Genomic DNA, 26,871 nt, shown 5'->3' on the forward strand with positions numbered 1-26,871 from the left:
TAAATTACTGATAGACACCCTATTGTAAGAATGGCTTCCAGGAATAACCCCAGCACTTCCTTGGGTCTGGACATCAAGGCACAGACCCTAAAGGGCAATGAAGATAGAATTCTGCCACTGAAAGAGATAAGCTGGTCCATTGAAAATGTTAAGCAGAGAACAAGTTCTAATTGATGCCTAATCAACCTGGAAGCTCTGGATCAAGAATACAGGGTGGGGCAAAAGTAGTTTACAGTTGTTCCTATGGAAAATATTAAAAATATACAATGAACTGTTTCATGTATTCATTCACAAATGTAAATCTATTTTTGTACCGCCCTGTATATTGCAATATGTAGACACCCATTTATAAACACTTTTTGAGCACTTTCCCTTTATGATGGTAACTGAGTTTCCCAAATTCCCACTTGCACGGCGTGAACCTAGCAGCATGCCCGACTATCACAAAAATTTGATCAAGATGGAATTATCGCCTACTAGAAAAACTACAGAATCATGAGTACGCAATGAAAAAAAATGTAGCAATTAGCCCTGGCTGCTGTGGCTCAGTGGATTGAGCCTGTAAACCAAAAGGTCGTTGGTTCGATTCACAGCCAGGGCACATGCCTGGATTGCGGGCCAGGTATCCCAGTAAGGGGTGCGCTCGAGGAAACCACACATTGATGTTTCTCCCCCTCCCTTCCCCTCTAAAAATAGTCTTTAAAAAACAAACGTAGCAACTACATACATACATTACACACTAAATGGAACTTTGTAGTTCTGGTGCAGGTACATCACTTATTAAATGGAACTCTACAAAAGTTGTTTACTTCCAATTTTTAGAAATTTTTCCTGTTTTAAACATTTCTACATCTAATTTAGAATTCACAATTATGTATTTTCCTTAGAGGGCTCCCTAAATTATAGCAGCATTAACAAATTCAGTGTTACTCTATTTACACCCGAGCCATCAGTACCAAATGAGCTAAAAGGAAACTAGAACTAATCATTTCACCTATATGGCTACTACTATCTGGTCATGTGTTCTCACAAAATTTGTAGAAATACTTTAATCACATTGGTTAAGATCTCTATACTGCAACCCAAAATATCCTCATGACTTGGATGAGTGACCTTTAAAGGCATTCTAGTTGATATACCACATACCTAGATTTTCAGAGCAAATATTTACCTCCTTGCTAATCTGGCTCTGCCTAATACTTAGAATCCACATATTTTGTTATACTTTATAGAAAATTATGAAATTTGCATGGTAACATCAGCACTAAAGGTGTTACTGAATAATTGCCAAGGTATTTAAAAACTTGCCAACTCTACATGCCCTACTCATTTTAAATTTATCATTTTTAAAGTTTTACAGCTATTTTTAACTAGTTATTGCCTACTTTAGGAAATTTTCTTCCCTAAATGCTACACTGGTTAATGTTGATACAGATGGAACTTTAAAAAATTACACCGTAATTTTTAGAATTTTTTCTTGTTCCTTTTATTGGGTCTGCCACAAGTGGACTAAGTACTTCAACTGTTACATCCCTAACAGGAAAAATGCCTATTGGATGTGCACATCAGCACACTCCACTATTTCTGATACTCCTTTTCAAGAGTACATTTTAGTTTTCAATTTCTTGAAGCAATGAACAATTCTGTAAGAAGAAACCTCAAACAGAGAGGGGCAGCAGAGCACATAATTTAAGAGGAAGACTTTCAAAACCCTAAGCTTGGTGAAAATCCCAGCTCCACAAATAATCAAGGGTGTTATCCTGGGCAGTTAAGTGTTTCAGTTCTTTTCATCTGTATAAAATGGAGTACTTCTGGTCATTATCAGAAATTGAGTTAATACTTGAAGACTGATTACAAAGGGTTTGGCACAAAGTACTACTTACTTGATGTATGTGCCTGCTTGGGTGCGTTAATTTCAGCTATGATCAAATCTCTTGTTGTTTTTCCCTATAACCCGTTAAGCCAGTATTTCCCAGTGTGGCAGACTGTCAGATGTTACCCAAAGTCTTTTTCTCTCTCTTTTCTGTGGTAATGTAATTCTTTTGTTGGGCATGTGACCACACCACTATGGACTATTATAATACTGGTGTCAAGACCAAGAAGCAGCTGACCAAAAGAATGAGAATAAAATGCTAATGCCATGTATTATTAACCTCAGTATTTCAGCACATGCTTCCCTGGAGCCGTCTCATGTTTCCACAGGATAAAAGACATGCTCCAGAGAAAGCACCCTTGAGCCTAGAAATGGAATCTACCAGAGTATGGTAGAAGTGCTTACCTGTGGACTGCTTACCTAAAGGAAAATTAAAGCTGTTTTACTTAGGCCAGCAATATTCAACTGATGTGCTGCAAGAATTTTTAAAACATGTGGTATCTATTTACTCAGGGGCACTGACCTCTTTTCCCTTAGATTTTCAAATAAAAAAAAATGACAACAGTCAACGCAACAGCTGTCCAGTATGAATGCCCTGCATTGAACCATAAATATATAGGTCATACAATAGAGTTGCATCTTATTGGCCACATAAGGTTGCATTCGATTGGTTAATTCTTAGTACCAGAAGTCCTTATATACAAGTATAGGCACCTGATATTTTAAAGTTACTTTGGAACAAAAAGGGTAGGTAATTACTATTATTTTTTTTGGTAAATCAATCAAAATTATACCCTTTTTGCTGGCATATTGGAAATGTATTTTTTGTTTTGCTGTAGAATTTTAGTATTTAGTTTGTGTGCTATGAGAAGAAAAAGGTTAAAAATCACTGACTTAGGCTAATGTATTTTGGGGGGGAAGGCGGAGAAGGTGTCCTTGTTAACTGCACTTTATAACCTGAAGCCTCCTATGCCCAAACACTTAAGATCAGTGTTAGAGACAAAAGAAATAGAACACGTGCTGGGGAAAACAAGTGGGGTGGGGGAGTCAATATCCAGTTTAAAATCATAGTTTATTTTTAATGTAGCTAGAAATATCCAGTAACTATATATTTTTAAGCAGAAAAAACTCCTTCACTTTTCCTTCTTACAGCATTATTAGCACAAGAACATTTGTTTATAAATGATATTTTCTATGAAAATGAAAGCATTTCTTTATTTGTGGAACTTAAAAATCTAAAAGCACAGAACACATTTTCAGAAAACCAGTTTTACTTCTACCCATTTATGGTAGTATTTCCAATGTTAAAACATACTTACGTAACGTATAGTTAAATAAACCAAATCAAATAAGGAATTCAAAAGCAACTGGTCTTGAGTTATTCACAGCGTGTATTAGAAATTTTGAGAAAAGAGAACACACATTAACAAAAAGACACTGGCAAGCTCAAATGCTAGTTTATATGCTGAGTATTTTTAAAGGTTTAAAAAGCATGCTTGATTAGCATACAGCTTTTTCTTACTTATATAACAGATGCATTTCTATCCGCTTGTGTACAGCAAAGGGTTAGAATCTGAATCAATTAAGACTTCAGATATATGCTATTTCAAAAATGTATTCCATGGAATTTACTTCACTGCTCTTAGCACTGATTCTTCAAATAAGCAAGTACAGGGGGCCTCATCCCTTAAAACTGCTTTTAGGTAGAAACCTAGGAATTCCTGGTACAGTACAGGGACTTAGATTTACTTAATATAGGAATTAAATATACAACAGAAAATTTATCATCTTCATCCTGAAGAGGGAAGGAGGGATGGAAATATGGTTGCAGTATTTAAGAACTGAATAGGAAAACAATGAGTCTTTCGTAATACCAACAACACTACAGTGAAGAACCACCATGGATCTCATCAATTTTATAATTCATGCTCGATCAAAAACTTAGGTTCCCCTCTACATATCTCAATTAATTAGAACCTTGTACTCTCTCCAAATACAAACTCAACTGGTATTTCCTAAGTAGAAGACCAAACACCAAAGTAAATCACTCCTTTCAACATCTTTTGATATGGTAAAATTTCCTCAAGTAGAAATCTAGTATTTAAGTATGAAATCTCTTAGCCAAGTAGAAAACTGCAGCTGTTATGGGTATTACTCTACATAGTTATATGCATTACATATTAAATTAAACCCAGCATTAAATATGCTTGCACAGTTATGCTGTGAATGACAGCAGCGATGATGCCAGTGAAAAAGGACTATTGTTAGCACAAAGAGTAAGGAGGAGGGAAATGTAAAAGAAAGTACAAAGCTACAAAGAATTGGGTATTTTTTGACCAGAAGAGATAATTTTAAACATAGAAGTATAAAAAGAAAAGTATTTCCTTATTTCTCCTCTGTGGAAATAACACGAAACATTTATTATTTATTTTATATATCAGACAACAGAGATCAGTAATCCACCTCTACTGCAGCATTATAAAAATCATCCTTTCACCACAGTGTAAGATTTAAATGCATCTGCACAAGAGTACATGTTATTTAAAATGTAGTACGATTGCTGCTGCCCTACCAAGTACTTCCAGTCCCTACCCAGGTCCTACTGCAATACTGGTGGTCCCAGTAGTTTTATTGAAATAAATCATTTTTTTAACAAATAATGCATTTAAAAAGAGAAATCAAAATGCCTCAGCAACCATATATTCAACTCAAACTACTTAAATGTTGTATTTGTCTCCCACTAATAAATCTTTATTTCACTCAAACTGAGCAATAAATCTTCCATACTGAAGTATCTTTTGCCCAATTAATTCAAAGGAAGAGACCAAAATGATTAGTAAAGAAAAATGTAGGGTTTAACACACCCTTTTAATGTGTTTTTAAATACTTTTTAGATTTAAAAGTGTTTAAGCTTTGTAATTCCTAGTAGGAAAACATTATCTGAAAGAATACTATAATGGCAAACCACTGCCAAATGTTACAGATGCATTTGGGGCAGAGGGTAGGGATTCTCTTCAACGCACCCCAGCTTTCTTCATGAGAATGTCAGAGGTACACTGGTTTGTATTATTGCGACATCCATTGGGTGATCCAAGTTGCTTTTCCTCCAGCAAGGGCTTGCTTTATCAGAAGGGCATTACGCTTGACCTCCAAATTTGGCTGACAATTTACTGATTAGATTCATAACCTTTGGATTGCTCTGATATTTTGACATATTTGCCGGGTTCTGAGCCACATCCTGGAAGGCCACCATAACTTCTGGATCCTGCAAAGAAAGGTGTGTTGTTTTTTGTTGTTTTTTTTTAAAGTATTTAAAAATTCTATGGGTCAACAAGTTTGTTAGCTTAAATTCTATAATTTTGTCACTGTCAAGTTATTTGGGGTTTGGACATGTCCTTCAAATATAAATATTATTAACGTGCACTTCAAAGTCAAACTCAATTATGTCACTTTAACTAATGAAAAAAATCATATATAATTTTGATTCAAAGAAAAAAAACAACTGGATATAATTACCAAGCATTACAAAGAATTTCCTGTAAGCTAATTTATAAAATCTTAAGCTACTCTCCTGGTCTGTGTGGCCCAGGTGTTTGGAGCTTTGTCCTGTAAACCGAAAGGTCACAGGTGCGATTTCTGGTAAGGGCACAAGCCTAGGTTTCAGTTGAGGCTCTTACTAAAAACTACCTAGGGATGCTTTCTCTCTTACATAGACGTTTCTCTCCCTTTCTTGCTCCCTCCCTTCCCCTCTCTCTAAAATCAATAAGCATGGCCTCAGGTGAGGATTAAAAAAAGCAAAAACAACTACAACAAAAAAACCCCCTTAAACTACTCATTCTCAAAGAAAATGAATGTCAGAAGTACATAGTTAGCTATTTGGTAATTCAGATCAATAAAATTTGGCTAACAGAGTAACCTTTGTCTCCACACAGAACTATGAAAGAAATGCCTCAGTGATGTGAAGTTCCGCTCCATTTTTCTATCTTACCTGCATGGCTGCAAGAACCTCCGGATCACTGAGAATTTCATTGAGCCCAGGCATTCCCGCCATTCCAGGCATTCCTCCAGGAAAATTACCCGGCATTCCCCCAGGAAAGCCACCTACAAAAAAATAAATGAAAGAACTGTACAGACACCGACCAAATTCTCAAGTAATCTAATAGCACACTATTTTCTACTGTGGGCAAAAAAGGGGTTTCATAAAAGTAACTTCACAGGGTGATCCAATCATAAATTCCTAACTGGGCAGATCTTAGTGGGTCGTTAGGCTTGAGGCATGTAACTTCTTTGGTAAAAGGTTTATCTTTGCCTTAAGCCAGTCCTGTCCATTGTTTTTGTCAATCTAGGATAACAAACCCTTAAAATAAACAGTAACCACCCTCTAGAAAACACTTAATTCTATAATCCAACCTCCACCTTGCTTTCTCCCTACTTCATGTCAGGTTCTTTATGTTCCTTCCCTAATTTAAAGTGCTTAAGAGAAACTGCAAAACTGTCATTATCTGCAGCATTTGAGAGCTTGCTTCCCAGCAACTGTCACTGGTTTTGGCTCGAATAAACTACAAAAATTCTCTACAGGACTGGATGTTTCTTATGCTGACACTACGGATTAAAATACAGACATGCACAAAGAAGGAGGACGCTACTTAACACAAAGTAGTCTGAACATTCTAACTGGATGTAACATGATACAACTGTTAACCTTCAGATTACCTCTTAAAAATAGGCTGTAAATCAGACTTTGTTACCTCTGGATTAATTTCTTCCCATATCAATAAAACTCTTAAGAAAACAAAAGCTAATCTTACTTTAAAATAAAAAGAAAGCTAAGTACCTTGGAATTACAAAGTTTCTTTAATATTTGTTTCGATTTCAAATTAATTTGTAAGAGTTTAGTTGTTCTTTCAAAAAAAACATAAAAACCTACATTCCCCTCGAGCAGTTATGCCCTCAAGGACTACACTAAATGCTTGTTATAAAAAGCTATGGATTTTTATCTCTACACAAGACAGCATCAAAATGTCTGAAAGTAAAACTGAAAATCTGCATTTTTAACAAGCACGCCTGGTGTTTCTTCTTTGCTAGAACAATGCTCTAGCAAAAAGGATTGAATTCTACTTTTAGAATATGCCCAAATTATTTTCTACTCATTTTTTTTTAAACTATCTTTATGACTACTAAAGTATTTTGAAATAACAATTATATCAATATAAGGACATTCTAAAGGAAAATACAGGTAATGTATTCTATAAATCAAGAGTGGCTGAATAAAGCTTTCAAAAAGCAAAAACATGGATTATGAAGTCATTAGCACCTGCCTCAGTAATTTATAAGTACCCATAAATAACTTAACAATCACAGATAAGGAGATTTAAGGGATCTACAAACTTCTAGCTTCTCTTGCTGCTCCTACTGACTGAGAAACTAGTTTCTAGCCATGAAAAAAATTACCAGCTCAATATAATATTAATAAGCCAGTCTTCTTGTCAAATCTAGGTAGTAACAACTATATAACAAAAAGTTATCGCTGGACCTAGTCTACATTAGCGGTCATTTTCTAAAACAAAGGTACTGGACATAAAATTGTATTGTAAACAGAAAGAAAGCTATGAGCTAAAATTTCCTTGCCTTTTCTTCAAACTTCAAGTCATCCCCAATGTATGTTCATTTTTTCTTTTTTAAAGTTGCTTGCACATGACCTTTCAGAGTAGAGGCCACCTTTTTGGTCCAGAGGCATATAACCCTAAGTGGTGTGCAGCTATAAAACACTTCTTAAGAGAAAGCTGGTTACTATTAAACAGCTGAAACCCATTAGAATTATGAACTTTAAAAAATCTTCCTGATTTTTATATAAATTTCATACGGCCTCATTCAGGAAGCATTCACTCATTGTCTGAGTGCCTTTTAGCCTGCTCTTCTACTTGTATTATATAAGACTATGGTATCATGCAAGGCTTTGCTTCACTAATAATTTCTCATCACTTGACATTTATAAGGGAAAAGTGTGTATTATTTTTACACTGGACTTAAAACATTTTTTGTGCTTAATAATTAATTATACACAGTGCTCTTACCTATTATCTCATGAATAGCAATGGAAAAAATTCCATTATAGCTATTTACAAATACTTGGAATCCATCATAATCAATTATTATAGTCTTTAAACAAAGCTAGTGTTTGGGCCTCAATAAATGTCAGCTCTTTTTAAAAAGTATGTTTCTCAAAGTGTGAAGAAAATAATATACTCTATTTCTAGAAGCTAACATTCTAAAGATTCTTCAGTGTCCCAGGGACTAATGGTATTAAATATAATAAACATATCAGAGCCTCTAAATCAGATTATTCTCCAGTTATTTACAATATTAGTAGGTTCACTTTTTCTTTAAAAATACCTGGAAAAGAGCCATATTGAGCTCCTGATTGTCGTCTGGCTTCTTCCTCCTTTAACAGAAAAAACAAGAAATAAGTTATGTATCAGGGAGGAAAAGAGTCCTGCTGTCCATCTCTACCCTTATCCATGCAAAAATCACGAGAAAAAAAAAAGTAAAATAAGGTAGTATATAGGACTTACAACAATGACAAATTTCAAATGGAAATAATGGATACATCCCATCATAACCCCCTCCCCAAATTTCCAATTAAATTCTCAATGAGCATTACACTTCCAATGACAATTCCAAGTAGTGCTTTTCACTTCTACTTTGGGGGGGCGGGGAACCCCGGAAAAGTAACTTACAATACTGATAGGTCTGTCCATGCTTATAAAAAGTAAATTCTTACTATTTTTAAATTCCAAAATAAAAGCATATGGTTAGATTACTAAAACTACCATAATTTTTGTTTCCCAGGTTCATCTTTTCCATGTTCTCCCTACATAACTCAACAACAAATACAACTATAGATTTACTGGTTTTTGCTGTTTTCTTCAACACAAAGTAAAAGCAAACATACATAAATTTTTCTCACAACCAGTTATAAAGTCATTAAGGATATACATATAAAAGTAAAAATTACTTTTGAAGATTATAGCCCTGGCTGGTGTGGCTCAGTGGACTGAGTGCCCACCTTCAAACCACAGGGTCACTGGTTCAATTCCCAGTCAGGGCACATGGTTGGATTGTGGGCCATGTCCCCAAGTAAGGGGCGCATGAGAAGCAACCACACAAGGATGTTTCTCTCCCTTTCTCCCACCTCTTTCTAAAAAAAAAAAAAAAAAAAAAAAAAAAAGAGGACTATAAACCATAATCCCCAAAATCAAGCATGATGCTAAAAAATATGAAATGACAAAAAATTAGAATGTAATGTTATACAGTACAGCTTTATGTGCTTTTATTCAACAATGTTAAAAATAAGATGTGAACTAATCGTATCAATGCAAAAGGCTAATATATTAAAAAAGTAGGAGAAACCTTAAAAACAGCAGCAATAGTATTGTTCATAAATTATGGATAATTTTTTTCCCTAAATTTTATATAAGAAGACTTGTAACTAAATAAATAGGTAGAACCAATTTTAAATAGCTATGACTTAACTACTGGAATGGAGGAATCACAAAATTTAGCACATCAGGGCAAGCATCTTTAAGAAAACATAATTATTGCCAAGTTTTTATTACTTTACAGGGAAAAATCCCTATACATGATTGTAAGATGGTGAAATATAAACTCATTTAAGACTTTAAAGACTAGGTTTACAGTCAAGATGGAGGCGTAGGGAGACATGCCTTGCCTCACTGCACAGTCATAAGAAACACTACTAACTTAAAAACAAAATACACCCAGATCTGCCAGAAAGTCACCCAGAACTGTACATAAGTCCAACAGCCAAGGATTTAAAGAAGCTCTATTCGTCCAAATGGGTACGGAGGGGCAGAAACTGTGAGACAGAGTCGGGGTGGAGATGCAGCAAGGCAGCAACAACTAAGGGAACAGGCAGCTCCACATTCACATGTGGTGGATAAAATTCAGGGAGACACCTTGTGAGCAAGTGAACCCAGCCCCAAGCCAGACCACACAGCCCAGGGCTCCAGCGCCAGGAAAAGGAAAAAGAAAGCCCCGTAACTTCTGGTAGTAAACTCAGTGAGGATGGCGGCGGTGAAAGAAACTGCCAGCTTCAGGAGAGCCTAGAACATACTGCAAACTGATCCACCCTGGGAACCACAACCAGGACAGCAGCTGAAGGGGTGCCGGTCGCATATAGGAAGTGGGTGAAGTGACTGGAAATGGGGCAAAGCCCAGGCAAGTGCCCAAAAGTCAGCCAGCAGCAGCACTGTCCCTTCTTTGACTCCTCCCCCACAGAGCCATGATTGCCCCCCACCCCGCGAATACCTAAGGCTCTGCCCCACAACTTAACAGGCACGCTAAAATGCAATCAAAGTGGATCTATCTAGTACACAGACATAAGGAGGCTTCTAAAATCAGAAGACAAATTTGGTGCAGATGAAGGAACAGAACAGAGCCCCAGAAGAACTAAACAGTGACTGCCAACCTATTAGATGCAGAGTTCAAGATACTGGTGGTCAGAATGCTCAAAGATCTCACTGAATATGGCAGAAGCATATGGGCAGAAATGAAGGCTCTATTAAGGGAAATAAAGAAAAGTCCACAGAAACCAACAGTGACGGGAAGGAAGCCAGGGTTCAAATCAACAATTTGGAATATAAGGGAGAAATAAACATTTAACCAAAATAAAAAACTAAGAATTAAAAAAAAAATGAAACATACAAGCAAGAAAAATGTAACCAGCAACACTAGAAGAAAAAACCTACCTACAGTAACAAGAGGGAGGGAGGGAGGTAATGAGAAAAAGAAGGGGAAGGATCGAATCAAGAAACATTTATAAAGAACCCATAGACAAAGCCAAAGTGGGGAAGGATTGAGGGTAGGAGGTGGGAGGGTGGCATGGGAAAGTGGTGGCAGGAAAATGGAGACAAATGTATTTGAGTAAAAAAATTTTTTTAAAAAAATAGAATAAAAAAATTTTAAGAAAGAATAAAAAAACAAGGAGTGCTTAAGATGACTCTGGGACATCTGCACAAAGGCCAACATCCGAATAATAGGAGTGCCAGAAGGAGAGGAAGAGAAGAAACTGAAAACTTATTTGAAAAAATAATGGAAGAAAATTTCCCTCATTTAGCAAAAGAAATAGACATTAAGTCCAGGAAGCACAGAGTCCCAAACACGTTGGATCCAAAGAGGTCCACACCAAGACACATCATAATTAAAATGCCAGAGGTTAAAGACAGAGAATCTTAAAAACAACAAGAGAACAGCAGAGAGTTACCTACAAAAGGAGTTCCTATAAGACTATCAGCTGATTTCTCAAACTTTGCAGACAAGAAGGGACTGGCAAGAACTATACAAAGTGATGAAAAAGCAAGGACCTACAACCAAGATTACTCTACTCAGCAAAGCTATCATTTAGAGTCAAAGGGCAGATAAAGTGCTTCCCAGAAAAGATAAAGCTAAAGGAGTTCATCACCACCAAGACTTTATGATATAAAATGTTAAAGGGACTTATTTAAGAAAGAGATCAAAACTATGAACATTAAAATTACAACTCACAACTATGAACTGAAACTAAGAAACAAAAACAAAGCAAACAATTATAACAGGAAAAGAATTATAGATATGGAGATCATTTGGAGGGTTATCAGCTGGGATGGAGAAGGGGGAAAAGGGTTTAGAAGCATAATTGGGTAGGCACAGAAAAGACAGGGGTGTTAAGAACAGTACAGGCATCAGAGAAGCCAAAGAACTTACATGCGCAACTCATGGACATGAACTATTGCGGGGGGAGTGGGGGGGGGTACTGCAGCAGGGAAGCGGGGAACCAGGCATGGGGGGCAAAGGGGGAAAAAATTGGGGAAACTGTAATAGCATAATAAAATATACTTAAAAAAAAAAAAAAAAGAACAAGAAGAACAAGAATTTAAAGACTAGCCCTGACCAGCATGGCTTGTTTGGGCACCATCCCAGTTTGATTCCCCATCAGTGCACATGCCCGGGTTGCTGGTTCGGCCCCAGGCTGGGGCATGCACAAGGGGCTTCTCTCACACATCGATGTTCCTCCCCCTCTCTTTCTCCTTCCCTTCCCCTCCCAAAATAACTAAAATCTTAAAAAAAAAAAAAATTTTAAACACTAAAAGCATCTCCAGATATTAAAACAATAAAGGGAAAGCAAGCTCCCTTCATCATTATCCTACAAAACTTCAGGCAGCATTAAGAAAAGAACCAAGAATTAGAAATAACATCCTAAAGCTCTAGTCTGCTGTATTTTTCCCCTTTAATGGTTTAACTATAGAAACTTTACCCTCTGGGCTCTCTCATGTTCTTCCCGAGCCTTCTTAACCCTTTCCATTCTTTCTTTGATCTCTCGCTCTTCACGTTTCCGCTCATACTTTCTCCGATGTTCTGCAATTTTCTGGGCCTAGGGGAAAAAAGCCACAGAAAAATATTCTAAAAGTTAAATAAAGCCAACACATATCTAGTTTTGTTAAAGAATTATTTTTCTTGTGGAGGAGTGTTTAAGACATAGTTCTGAACAACAACAGATTTGATAGGAAAAATACTTGATGCAACTCAAGCTTTAACAAGTCCACTGTGAAACAGAGGAATGAGGCTAGGATTTTAAGTTATAAATCTCAGTTAACTGGGGTACGGAAAAAAATTAAGTTTCAAAGTGCACAATTCTTATCCGATACCTGCCATAGGAAGGCAGAAACTGGGAACACATGTGCCAGTTATTTGCCAGTCTAACTATACTTAACTTTTCCTCATCCATAAAATGAGGGATTTGGGAGGAGAAACATCTAAGTCTATAGAAATGATGTAAGGATTGAGAGAGAAGAACAGGTGACAAATAGGTGGAATCTACTATTTACTCAGAGAATAAAGTAAATAGGATTCACACTCAGTCATTACATTAGCTTATTTATGATTTTTTAAGACCCTCATGTTCTAGAATATCTCACACAATAACCTTACTGAGCTGGCCCTGTTATGAGAAGGAAAAACAAAACTGAAAATTTACCATGTAAATGCATTAATATTAATTTAACTGACAATTTTAGACAGAAATTATCTTAAGACAGAATATTCTAGCTTTTGGATTCACAATCATTATTTTTGAAAGAGTGAAACTTGTTAACTACCACACAGTCCTCATGTTTGGTACTGTGGCTATATATAGCTATGGTAAATAAGGACAGAATAAACTCAATCTTGGCTCACATTTTACAGATTTTTTTTTTTGTCCTGACTTCATTTCTTTTCGGTTATAATTCTATTTTAGGCTTGCAAATTAAGTAATAGAGCTTGCTGTAACACAGCATGAAAAATGAAAGCATGAAAACTTAATATTTCCTGAGTTGAACACAAACTTCAGTGATTATAGAGGGAAGTTATAGATGATAACTTCCAAATGTTTCTTTCCATCTGTTTTGCTGGTAAGTACTAAAACCATGGAGCATTACAGTAACGACTTTTCCCTTTCTCTACTTTAACATACCCTTGGTTGAACTTCTTTCAGCATTGCACTAGCATCTTCGTCATAATCCAATTTACATGCAAGGGCAAGATCATGGGCTGCTTCTTCCCAATGGCCCAGAAGTCTGAAACAGATTTAAACTCATTTTAGGAGTCTTTTATACATATTCATTTACATAGCATGGTGTCCTTCTTTGTTAATATAAAAAAGTATTGTTACAGAAAAGATTTGTTAAATATTAAACTATAAATTTTCATGAACCATTTTTTAAAAAACTTTATTAATACACATTTCACATACCATAAAATCCACCTATTGTTTTTTAAGATTTTATTTGTTTTTTATAGAGAGGGGAAGGGAGGGAGAAAGAGAGGGAGAGAAACATCAATGTGTGGTTGCTTCTCGCACACCCCCTAACTGGGGACTTCGCCCACAACCCAGGCATGTGCCCTGAATGGGAATCAAACCAGCTACCTTTTGGTTTGCAGGCCAGTGTTCAATCCACTGAGCTATACCAGCCAGGGCTCATGAATCAATTTAATTACTGTGTTCTACCTTATAAAAATTTGAAAGAGTTTAAATTTCCTTTATGATTAACCTTAAACCTGCTCTTTCTACTAAAAAAATGTTTAAACGGTTAAAAAATATGTAGAACCACCACTTTCAATTCATCAAAAAAACAATTAACATGATATATGTTTAACATGCTATCTACCCTTCTATATTAAGAAAACAATACACATGTGCACGTTTTACTTAAAAAGTATGGAAATGATAAATCAGAAACTAAAGGTTGGTGGGGATTGCAATGGAAATCAGACTTCTTTGGTTATACCTGTGAACTCAAACTCAGTTTTGACTCTTTAAAAAACATGAAAATGCTTTACATACTTAAGGATGAAAATTGAACTGGAAAGGACAGAAATAAAGCAAACCCTAAACCCAATTAAAAACAGAAAAGGAGCTAATCACATTCACAACATAAATCACAGTGGGAGAGTATATCCCACAGTTTATCTTTAGTGGGATAAATAAGAACTACAGCAAAAAAAAAACAACCCTTTAAACTTTACCTAGAGATCACATTATCTCTAAGGTATGACTTCAGAACAATTTTATGTATATGGTAGGATAACACAAGTAGGTAAATATATTAAGGATGAAAATTTTGACCCCAGGTTAATAGTTTCAAAAATACAAAATGTATTTAATGCTGAACGTCAACTAAAAATAAGTATGACATCAGAAATTGGTAATTTTTTTCCTTAAAAATCATTATTTAAAAATGTTTTTTTCCTAACTCTGTCCATTGAAATGACAGAAGGATATCCCGGAAGCAATAAGCACATGTAATGGTCAAACTTTTGTCACTATAAATATAACCCCTACTAAAATAAACTATGGTTTCTTAGAGAAATGATTTATTACAAATCTGGGACAAACAAAGTACAAGATGAACTCACTGTATGTTCTACCAGAAGGCAAGGAAGTGCCCATATACTACCAGGGTCTCAAGAGGATCAACAGTAATACATGAGCTTTTCTGTACCGATGGGACATTAATAAATTTTCTTCCAATCCTTTATCTGTATCTTTGACATGTGTCTTAATAACCACTAGAGCTACTTTTTGAATCAACCTTAGTACAGCTGTCTCAAGCATATCCATTTTAATCTCTACCTACACTTAAAGTATAGCACTTTTTCATTCCACGTAAGATGTCAGTATCATCGAACACTTTATCCCCAATCCAAAAAATACCTATTTCTGTACAACATTGTTTTGCTGCCAGGAATGATTACAATCTGGGTTAAATTCACTTTTTATTTGCCCCCTTTTCTGATTTTTCAGGTGACTTAGCATTGACTGAAGTAGTAGGAGGCTAGAGAATGCCTTCTGTAATTTATTGGTTGTTAATGTAAGTTGCAAAGAAATAGTCTGATAATAAGAGAACATTTTTAAGGACCCTGCAACAAGCTGAAAAATAGAGTGAAGAAAACAGTCACTGTGGTCAAGCTTCCAATAGGCTGAGGCATAAAGAAATGATTATTTTTGACTCCAGGAACTTAAAACTTTCAAACTTTCCAGTCTTGCGTCAATAACTGGATGTACACCAATACACTGTACAACAATCCCTGGACATATGTCAAACCTTCAGAATGACCTCAAGAAGAAATGTTTCATTTTGTGGACAACAGGACATCTGATGATTACCATCTTGGACCAATCTGGGGGCTATGAATGCGGAACTGATTCTTCTCAAGAATGTACTTTTTATTTTGGGAACCCTCAGCTTTGGGTATTGCTTTTGTATTTTCTGCTTTGCAAACCCCCTAAAACACTTGAATAAATCTTTGTCATTTATTTTTAGACAAAGTCCTGCTTGTTTTTGAGTTTGGTTAACAAAGGCCACTCTCTTTTCTTGAAGATAATTTAGATAATTTTAAAAAAAATCCTTACCTTAAATTTGGCTCTATGTGGTCAAAACCTGTTAACAGTGGTTTTCTTTGAATGAAAGGAGTGAAGAACTTTGATTTTATTTGTTTCTTATGATATTTTCTCAATTCTTCATATTGGATACGTATACAAGGGGGAATCCCCCCCGCAAAAATGAAATTTATAAAAAATTGTGTTTATTCTCATGTGTTTAAACTTCAACCACCTTCAACGTACTCTCCATTTGATGCAACATACCTATAGAGACTTTTTTCCACTGCTCAGAACAATTTTTAAAGTCGTCGACTTTGATGCCTTTTAGTGTTTCTGCCATTTTTGTTTTACCTCTTCCACATTGGCAAAGTGTTTCCCTTTGAGGACTTTTTATATTCAGGAAAACAAAGAAAAAGGTCACTCAGGGCGAGATCAGGTAAATAGGGAGGGTGGGGCACAGGGGTCATATTGTTCTTGGTCAAAAACTGCTTAATAATCAACATGTTGTAGGCAGGTACATTAATAAATCATCCATCATGAAACGGGCAAACACAATTCACTGAAGGGGAACAGCCTCTCACAACAACGCCAGCTGGTACACTGACATGGATAGGTTCCTAGAACACTCACCTAGCAGGGGGAAGCCTGTTCTACCAAGGGGCCTGCCCTCCAGAAGATAATTCTTGTTTTTTCTGGGTGCCCCTCATAATTATTACTTTAAAATTAAATCCTTAGGCAATTTTGGGTTACTTTAGAAAACGTATTAAAAAAACAGCAGATTTAAATAAAGAGTTCTGAAAATAAATAAATTCTATTACTTACCTGTGTGCTTTCCCTCGCCATTTATAAGGCTGAGCTGAATCAGGGTTTATTTCAATAGCTCTATCACAATCTCGGATGGCAGCATTTGGCTTCTGTAATTTGATGAAGACACTAAAAAATAAGTGTGATATTAAAAAATATTCATTTAAAACAGTAATATCTTTGGGACTGCTACAGAAGCAAGTCTATTAAATAAATGATCAGAAATTATTCACTAGGGGATGCTATTTTGCTTAGAGTTCTCACCTGGCTCTTTTGGCATACAGAATGGCCAAGCGAGGATTCAGTTTGATGGCATCTGTGAACAAATCAATGGCTTTCTGTAGTTCACCTAAAGTGAAATAAAAGTTACTGAGAAATAGCCAGAGGATAAAAATATTAAGAAAAATTGTCGATCTCTTGTCCAATTAGTCTTTCATATTCTTTATTCAGACCAGGAAAAAAAAAGACTAGTCTCTAAATTAATATACAAAACTAGCTCTTCAAAGTAAACCTTTATCAAGCCTATACTGTAAAGCACTCAAGACAGAAAATACCGTACTCTTCAGACTCGTATTAATTTTAATTGAGAAAAAGTAAATGGATCAAATTTAAGGAATCAATTTTATTCCATTAATTTAATTTTCTTTTATCCAATTAAAAGGATAAAATTAAATTTAACGAAAGACGTATTCCTTAATTCATAGGGCTTATGAAAAAATCCTGGGACAGCTAATAAACAACTATAATCTACCAGTTTCAAAACTGAACTCTTAATTCTTATCCCATCTCCAAATCCAGTCACTACCCCTTACCCATAAATCCCCAATTAAATAAATCGCTCTTCCATTCAAGTCTAGTTTAAGGGGCGGGCAAATTTCCTTGTGCAGGGCCACAGAACAATTATTTTAGGCTTTGCAGACCCTAATAATCATAGTTATTCAATCCTGTTCTTGTAGTGGGAAAGCAGTCACAGATAATACATAAATGAATGGTCAAGGCTATGTTCCATTAATTTTCTACAAAAACAAGAGGTAATAGCTTGGCAACTACAGGCACTTCTCATTTTACTGTGCTACACAGATATTGCATTTTTTTAAACAAATTGAGGGCAAGACCCTCCATTAGTAAAAGATTACAACTCACTTTACCGTGATAATTGCTTCACTGCAGAGGTCCGGAATCCAAAACGCAATTATCTCTGAGGTACACCTGTACTTGATCTACCTCAACCCCAAAATCTTAAGAGTCATTTTTGACTCCCCAATCTAAAACCTAAATCCTCTTATCTCTACTTCCAAAATGTATACAGAACCTCAAGACTCCCCACTTACCACCCTAATCCCAAGGTTTCCTCAGTGCATCAATGGGCCACAGGACAGCTTGTTAGCACACTACTGGCTCCACAAGTTTCAGTTTCAACACTACATTCCTTTTGGTATCTTTGAAAAATTGCTTTTGCATAGTTGCTATAAGGAGAACTAAAGAAAAACAGATGTGGAATGGGAGACGAGCGTGGCAGTGTCCAACCTGATTCCAAGATATGAGAAGCTGTTCAGTGCTCAACCTGTATGTTCAACTTACTAGAAAATCATTTGTATAAATTACTTTCAAGCAATCACTAAGTGTTAGGACATAAATACTGAAGCTGTATTATAAACGAAACTCTTATGGAAATATTTTTACCTAGGAGTGCTGTGAAAAAGACAAGACGCTAAGCGCACTAGAAACAAGAGAGGATTTTGGAAAGTTCACCCTAATCCAAGGCACTGTCATTTGCCACCAGACCTACAAAAATAAGTCTCGATTTCTTGCTTTCCCTCTGTGAGGTCAGGAAAATGCACCTTAAATCTGTTGTAGGAAGTGTAACTGATGGAAAACCCCATCTTCTGTCACTTCATAAGCTACTCCTAGCTAATGACTGAATACAGTTAAGAATACCAAGGCAGGTCTCTTCCTTGTCCTTTATTTCGTATATTTTATACGTCTTCCTGTGAGACGTGTAACTCCTTTAATGTCCAACTTTGGCTTCCCAAGACTTTTTAAGAAACACATCCATAGCTGAAGACTTTTCCTACACAACCTTCCTTCCATCTCCTACACAAGGGTAAGACCTCCATGATCATCTCGCTGCCTTTCCAGACTCGTCTGGCTCACTCTGCTCTCCCATTTCCCTTCACAGGTTATATTCCTAATGTATTTCTGGCACATCAACTTATGTTTTAGCTTCTCTTTCTCTAACAAAGTAATATGCCCTTATTTGGCCATCCACTGTGATCTATATGAAGTAGCAAGAATCATCTTTTTTTCAAAAGGAAATCCAAAACAACAAAATAAAAAACAACAAAAAAATAAAAAAGAAGAAAAGAGACAAAAAACAAATTCATGTCACCATAAAACTCCGCTGGTCAAAAAACCCTTAATTGCTTCCCATCATCCTTAAGGATAAAATCCTATGTCCTTAGTGTGGTCTACAAAGGTCTTTAGTGACCTATCTACCCCCACACCACTTTCCCACCACCCATTTCACACTCTCAGGCACTTCTCTGTCCTTAACTCTATGCTCTTACCCCTTCACTTACTACACTCCAACTACAGGGGCCTTTCTGCTACTCCTTGCGTGTGTTATCATTCCACATGCTCTCCCACCCAGTTAGCCTCTGTGCTTGCTCTTCTGCCTCAAAAGTCCTTCTTCACGTGGCTTCCTCTCTTTAATATGCCAAACCACTCTATGTAAATAACACAGCTTTCATCACTGACTATCTCTATTCAGCTCTAATTTTCTTCTCTGTACTTATAATCACCTGACATTGTATAGTAAATGTTATTTTTTGTTCCCCAGTAATATGTGAGGTCCATGAAGTAAATAACTTGGGTCTGTTTTACTTCTCACTGTATATCCAGCATTTAAAATACTGTTTGGAGCATAGTAAACCTTCAATAGATATTTTTTGAATAAACACATTAAAATGAAAAATCGTAATAAAATTTTACTAAAACAGCTAGAAGCACCAAGGTCATACTTAGTAAGAATACTTACGTGGTACCATAAGCATATTACACACATTTACTCATTTACTCCTCATAATTTTTCATTTACTCCTCATAATTTTTAAGTAGATACTCTTATCCTTATTTTACAAATGAGAAAACAGAAACAGGTAATGAGTAACTTCTCTAAGTTTATATAGCTATTAAGTGCCAAAGCTAGGATTTAAACCCAAGCACTGGGGTTCCGTGAGTCTAGTGTTTAACTACATTCTTGCCCCTCCAAATCCAAGGTGGGGAAGACCTGAACCTACAATCTCTGACTTGGAATACTAGTGTTCTATTCCTTTAGAATATAATATAAAATTTTATATATATTCTAAAATTAAAATAGGTTAAATATTCACATGAATATAACTTGGTGAGAAACACGGAAAAACAAGAACATGACTTTAGGTAGCAGTAACTTTTATTTCCATTTTGTTAATTATTGCTAAGTCAATAAGAAAATGAGTTTTTAAAAATACAGACAGTAGACCTAACTGACATAAGTAATAAATTAGTTATTATTATTATACACTAAGATTCTGGTGAAGTCAAAACTTCTCTAGCCCTCGGGTTATTCATTAATCTGTAAAATGGGAGCAGTATGAGGTTTCAAATGAAATACACATTAAAATATAGTAAAACTGCACAATAAAGAGCACAAAATAAATGTTGAATAGAAACCTTACGTGAAAAGAAAATTTTTAAAAATTTACATTGTGGAAAAGGAATGGCCAGGAAGAGGAGTGGCCGGGATCCATCGATGGGTATGAATTAAAGTTAAAACAGCCCTGGCTGGGTGGCTCACATGACTGTATGCCATTCCGTACACCAAAAGGGTGTGGGTTCAATCTCCAGCGCAGGCATGTACAGGAGGCAACTGATAGCTGTTTCTCTCTCAAATCAAGAATCCTCGGGTGAGGATTAAAAAACGAAAGAAGAAAGAAAAGTTAAAACAAGTGAAGAACTTTATAAAAAAGAAGAGCATAAATTAAAAAAACAAAACAAAACTGTAGGACAGTAAGGTCTGGCTGGAACAAAAAGGTTTAAATATTCAAAAAGAAGAGACCAAGTCTGAGAAGGTAAACATGGGGGTCTGACTCTACCAGATCTAATGTGATGATGAAGATCTTCAGAATATATGCAAAAAATTAGTCACAGGTTTTAAGTAAGGGAGTGTGTTTAACAAAAAACAATTCTAAATAAGAATCATCTCAATAAAGCAAACTGCAAACATTATGAAAACAGACATTTCAGGTAGGCCAACTATTAAGGCAATTCCAATAGCATAAACATATGATAAGAACCTAAACTAAGATGATGGTGTGATTAGCAAAAAAAATACAAGATTTGGCAAAAGTAGGTTTACACTTGTTCACATGGAAAATAATAAACATATCTTGTTTATTAATAATAAACATTTATCTTGTAAACCTACTTTTGCCACCTTGAAACAGCAATCAATAGTGAACTCTTTTGAAAATAAAACTAGTCATCTTCTGAGTGTATGGATGATATCCAAATGCACACCAGCCCCCTGGCCAGTGCAGCGCAGTGGTTGGAGCATTGTCCTGTAAACCAAAAGGTCATGGGTTCGATTCCTAGTCACAGCACATGCCTGGGTTGTGGGTTTGGTCCCCAGTTGAGGTATGTAGGAGAGGTTCTCAGGTAAGGATAAAATAAATAAAAATTTAAAAAACAACAAATGCACATCAGCATCTACTCAATGATGGTATAGCAACACACTACCACACTGCTATGATGGCGTTTGCGTAGTTTTTTTCTTATAAATTTTAACAATACTATCAGCACTTTCCCCTGATAGCATTTTTTCAAGAGTAGGACCTAACATGCAAACAAGAACATAAGTGTTATGACTATGCACATCATTTCTCAAGGGTTTTATTACATAAAAAGTTGAGGGCCACTGTTCTAACATTTTTCTTCAAAGCCTTTTACCTTTTTTTTTTTTTTTTTGCATTGTACCCTTACCTTTTATAGTTCATACATGCCCCCAAGGATGTATTCAGACCCAAAGATTCAATTTACATCCCCTTTGGTAAAAGACATAGCAAGTTTTATGTGATTTTTACTTTTTTTTTAAATTAAAAAATGTTTATTGATTTTGGGGGTGGGGGGAGAAACATCAATTGGCTGCCTCCCATACATGCTCCAACTGAGGACTGAACCCACAAACTCAGCTCCAGCCAATAGAGCCACACCAGCCAGGGCTCTATGTATTTTTATTCTCCTGAAAAAAAGAGGCTTACTGGAATATTAAGAGTTGATCAGAACAAGAGGATTTTTTTCAAAGGTAAACAATAATGTCCCCCAACTGAATCAATGACACACACAAATTCATTCATTCGAGTTTATTGGGGTGACATACAAGTTTCAACTGTACAACCTGACAACACACATGAATAATGGATTGTGTGCCCATCCACCAAAGTCAAGTCTCTTTCTGCCCCCGTTTAGCCCCCGCCCTGCTTTGGCACTTTTCCTCATTCCACTCTCACTTTCCACCTTTTAAAAGACTCTTCCCAGTGGAGAAAGATTCAAGGACAGTAGAGTCATGTTGACATATGTCTATGTCCCAAGGTAAGGTAATTGATACCTGAGTGACTTCCGCCTCTTAAATGAGGAAGGGTTGGGTGGAAAATAGGATACTTGCTTCCTAGTATAAAACATTCAATAAACTTAAGCTCCCTTCTTCCTTCCCACTATTTTCACAGTTACCTGGTGGCAGCAAAGAAGAGAATATCCAGAATCTCACAGAAATGTAGCAAAGAGTAAAAATCACTCACCATCATTTAGGGCATCAATGGCAGCCACTTTTTTATCATTGGCCTGATCCATCATCTCCTCGGTTATCTAGGGGAAACATGAAGGAAGGTTTAGAGTTGTAGAGAGAGCAAGCAGAAGAAGAAAGCAATTTGGACTTTCTAGGAATGAGGTAATCACAAATATCATTTTTAGTCATTCTTTTCCAGCTTCCAGAGAGCCAAGAGAATAATTATGATAACTGAAGAGTAAGAAATTATACAGGGTGAGTTTTAATCATTTACATGAAAGGACAAACTTTCCTCATCATACTCTGCCTTAGACATTACTTTTGCTCCCCTCATCCCAACCTAAGCCATGTTGCTCTGCTCTTGTCTTACCAATTTCTTTCTAGTTATTCACAAATATTAAAACTCAATCTCCTCACAAGAACTAAAGCTACTTCCTTTTAGGCTTCAATCTTCAGAAAAGAAATATCTCATAATCTGTTCCAGCAAACATCTATTGAGCATCTATACTAGACAAAATAAACACTGTAAAAGATGCAGACAGTAAATGATTATTTTAAGACAAGCACAGCAAACAAATGCAAAGTTAGGAGGTTTCTTTAACAACAAAAAAATCCCCACTCCGTCACCACTACTCTGCAAAATATTACTAGAGGTGCTGGCTAATTAAAACAATGATTTGATAGGTTTAAGAAGTGTAAGTACCAAGTCGTCTTTATTTATATTTACCTAGAAAACACAAAGGAAGCCAACAAGTTATCAGATCAACTAAGATCATTCAATGAAGTTTTCAGAAACACGAGCAGCATAAAAAACAAACCCAGAGTTTCTCCACATCAGCAAAAATCAATTTTAAAACGTAACAGAACAAGATACCACTCTAAGTTCACATGAATCTTTCATGGGGGAGGGGGATGTAAAAATCTATCAAAGGACACCAGATACATATCATGTTCATGGAAAGGTTACTTTGAACATTTCAAACTATTGGAATGATGCTCTAACCAGTTGAGCCAATGGCCAGGAACAAACACAATCTCCTTTAGAGGAACATGCCTTCCCCCCATGCCTCAGAAACTTTCCACTGGTGAAATTTCAAACAACTCATAGTTAAATTAACCCATAAAACCCACAAATAATAAAGGTATCTCAATGAGCAACAGTCAGGAAAAATCCCAGAAGACCAAGACCAGCAAAAGAATTTAATGGGTTTAACAGAATTAAGGCAAATTCTGAAATGAGTTAAGGAGCAAAAGACTTATAAATAGCCAGGTGGGCTTTAAAAGTAATCAAAGTATCAAAGTGAAAAACAGAAGCATCACAATTCAAATATCAATGGACCAAAGACAGAGCACTCCTGAATGGAACTTAACAGTGAACAGTCTAGCATATATCTAACTAGGAGTCTGGAAAGACAGTAGAGAGAATGGGGAAGAGCCAATATTTTTTTTAAGTATATTTTAATGATTATACTATTACAATTGTCCCAATTTTCTCCCTTTGCCCCCCTCTGCCTGGTAACCCCCTCCCCTCCTGCAATCCCTCACCTTAGTTCATGTTCACGGGTTATGCATTTAAGTTCTTTGGCCTCTCCATTTCCTATACTATTCTTAACATCCCCGTTTATTTTGTACCTACCAATAATGCTTCTTAATCTCTGTACTTTCGCCCCCATTCTTCCCCCCCATCCCTTCCCTGCTGATAATCCTCCATGTGATTTCTATATCTACAATCCAGTTCCTGTTATAGTTGTTTGCTTTGTCTTTGCTTTTTAGATTCAGCTGCTGATAGTTGTGTTTGTTATTTTAATGTTCATAGTTTTGACCTTTTTCTTAAATAAGTCCCTTTAACATTTCACATAATAAGGTCTCAGTGATGATGAACTCTTTTAGCTTTATCTTTTCTGGGAAGCACTTTATCCGCCCTTTGATTCTACATGATAGCTTTGCTGGATAGAGTAATCTTGGTTGTAGGTCTTTGCTTTTCCTCACTTTGTACAGTCCTTGCCAGTTCCTCCTTGCCTGTAAAGTTTCTTTTAAGAAATCAGCTGATAGTCTTATGGAAACGTTTCCCCTTTGTAGGTAATGCTCCTTCTCTTGCTTCTTTTAAGATTCTGTCCTTAACCTCTGGCATTTTAATTATGATGTGTCTTGGTGTGGTCCTCTTTGGATTTAACTCTGCGATTCATGGACTTGTATGTCTATTTCCTTCACCAAATTATGGATGTTTTCTTTCATTGTTTTTTTCAAATCAGTTTTCAATTTCTTCATCTTCTTCTTCTCCTTCTGGCAACCCTGTGATTCAGACGTTGTGCCTTTTGGAATGTCATAGCCGTCCTCTTTTTTTTTTAATTCCTGTGTCTTTATTCTGCTATAGTTGATTGTTTACATCTTCCTTGTGTTTCAAATTGCTGATCTGAACTCTAGCTCCCTTCCCTTCACTGCTGGTTCCCTGTGGACTTTTATTTCACTTAGTGTAGTCTTCATTTCTTCCCTTATGTTTCTGCTATATTCAATGAGCTCTGCGAGCATACTTTTTACCAGTGTCTTGAACTCTGCATCTGATAGGTTGGTTATTGTTTTGCTTAGTTCTTTTTCTGGGGTTTTGCTCTGTTCTTTAATTTGGGCCATATTTCTTTGTCTCCTCAATTTGGCAGCCTCCCAGTGTTTGTTCCTGTGTATAAGGTGGAGCTGCTTTGACTCACTCTGCATGGGGTGGAGCCTTAGATATTCACCAGGGCAGGGTAGCCCACTTCACCATTTTGTGTCTGTACATAGGGTAGGGGTTGCAGAGGGGACAATGCTGCTGCCTGGCTACTGGAGGCTTGCTCGGCACCCACCTGATCTCCAGTCACTTCACCCCCTTCCCTTATGTAACTGGTGCCCCTCTGGCTGTGGTCCCAGAGTTGGTGTGTTTGCACACATTCTAGGACCATGTGGGCCCTTTAAACACACTCTCCTGAGACTGGCAGTTTCTCCCACTGCCCCAACCCCCACTGGTTTTTATAGCCAGAAATTATGAGGCTTTATTTTCCTGGCACTAGAACCCTGGGCTGTGCAGTCTGGCCTGGGGCTGGGATCACTTGCTCCCAAGGTATGCCTCCCAATTCATATCCACCACACATGCATGTGGGACTGCCTGTTCCGCCACCACACTGCACCTCTCCGCCCTGGCTCACTGTCTCTGACCCTCCTACCCATCTGGATGAATATGGCATCTTTAATTCCTTGGTTGTAGGACTTCCATTCAGTTCCATTTTCTGGCAGTTCTGGGGCTTCTTTTATTTTTTTTTTGAGGGTTAGTTGTGATACTTATGGTTGTGCAAGGAGGCAAAGCATGTCCACCTACGCCTCCATCTTGACTGGAAGTGGGAAGAGGCAACATTTCAAAGAGATACTTGCTGGAAATGTTCCAGAGCTAAAGAAAGTTAACAATCCTAGAATTTAAGATGCCCCAAAAATCCCAGCAAGATAAGCAAAGAGAATTGTAACTCTAGACACACTGAGATGACACAGCACCATCAATAAATGGAACACACAATTTAAAAAATTCCCACATAGTGACACTTACATGTTTTCTTAAGACATGTAAGACATTAAGAATACTTACATGTATTCTTAAAGATGTACAAGATATTTATGGAGGCTGCCCTAGCTGGGTAGTTCAATTGGTAAGAGCATAAACCCGATATGCCAAGGTTGTGGGTTTAACCCCCAGTCAGGGCACATACAAGAACCAACCAATGAATGGATCAGTAAGTGGAACAAATCGATGTTTCTCTCAGTCTCTCCCTACCTCCTTTCCCCTCTCTCTAAAATCAACCAGTAAATTAAAAAAAATAGTGATAATCATTTTGGAGAAAATAAAATATAAGTTACTGAATAATGCCAAGAAAGATCTAAAAATTAGATACCACACTCATAGATAGCTAATGTCAATAGTGAGATGTACCTTCTCCCCAAATTGATTTAGATTTAACGCAATTTTAATAGGGAAAAAAAAATCTTATTTTTTTTTAGGAAGAAATCAACAACAGTTTGATTCTAAATTTATATTGAACAAAGAGCCAAGAACAGCCAAAATACTCAAACAGCTTTTTGGGGGGTGGGAGGAATCTTTGCCCTACCGGATAAGAAGACTTAGCATAAAGCTATGCAACACAATGTGTCATTAATACACTGAAAAAATTAAACAGAACAACAGATTACCAAAACAGACCCACACAAGGCAAATGTATCAAACTCTCAGAAGGAAAAAACAATGTTACATTTATAATCTTAAGGCAACAAAGCATAATATATAAAAGAATTAACTGCACTAAAAGATTTTGTTTATTAAGACAACATAAAGTGAAGACAAGCCACAAACTAGTAGAAAATACATGGAGCACATACAGACAACAAACTGTTAGTATCCAGAATATAAAATGAACTGTAAACCAGTAAAAGAAAAAA

The 26,871-nt window shown here is 36.4% G+C and overlaps 1 protein-coding gene across 1 annotated transcript in view; it reads right to left on the bottom strand.

Moving 5' to 3' along the window:
* Positions 1-2,926: 2,926 nt before the first annotated feature.
* Positions 2,927-26,871, bottom strand: part of ST13 (ST13 Hsp70 interacting protein) — a 34,516-nt gene continuing 10,571 nt past the window's right edge. The window contains exons 5-12 of the mRNA XM_054582425.1: positions 22,433-22,499; positions 16,860-16,944; positions 16,614-16,724; positions 13,383-13,485; positions 12,186-12,302; positions 8,267-8,315; positions 5,862-5,974; positions 2,927-5,138 (exon numbers count right to left, since the gene is read on the bottom strand). Coding sequence (XP_054438400.1) covers positions 5,010-5,138; positions 5,862-5,974; positions 8,267-8,315; positions 12,186-12,302; positions 13,383-13,485; positions 16,614-16,724; positions 16,860-16,944; positions 22,433-22,499 — 774 coding nt within the window. The 3' untranslated portion in view covers positions 2,927-5,009. The remainder of the gene's footprint in view (positions 5,139-5,861; positions 5,975-8,266; positions 8,316-12,185; positions 12,303-13,382; positions 13,486-16,613; positions 16,725-16,859; positions 16,945-22,432; positions 22,500-26,871) is intronic.

The sequence above is a fragment of the Pteronotus mesoamericanus genome, unplaced genomic scaffold (genome assembly GCF_021234165.1).
Source record: "Pteronotus mesoamericanus isolate MK-2021 breed Mesoamerican mustached bat unplaced genomic scaffold, CSHL_Meso_final contig_702, whole genome shotgun sequence".
NCBI classification, from domain to species: Eukaryota; Metazoa; Chordata; class Mammalia; order Chiroptera; family Mormoopidae; genus Pteronotus; species Pteronotus mesoamericanus.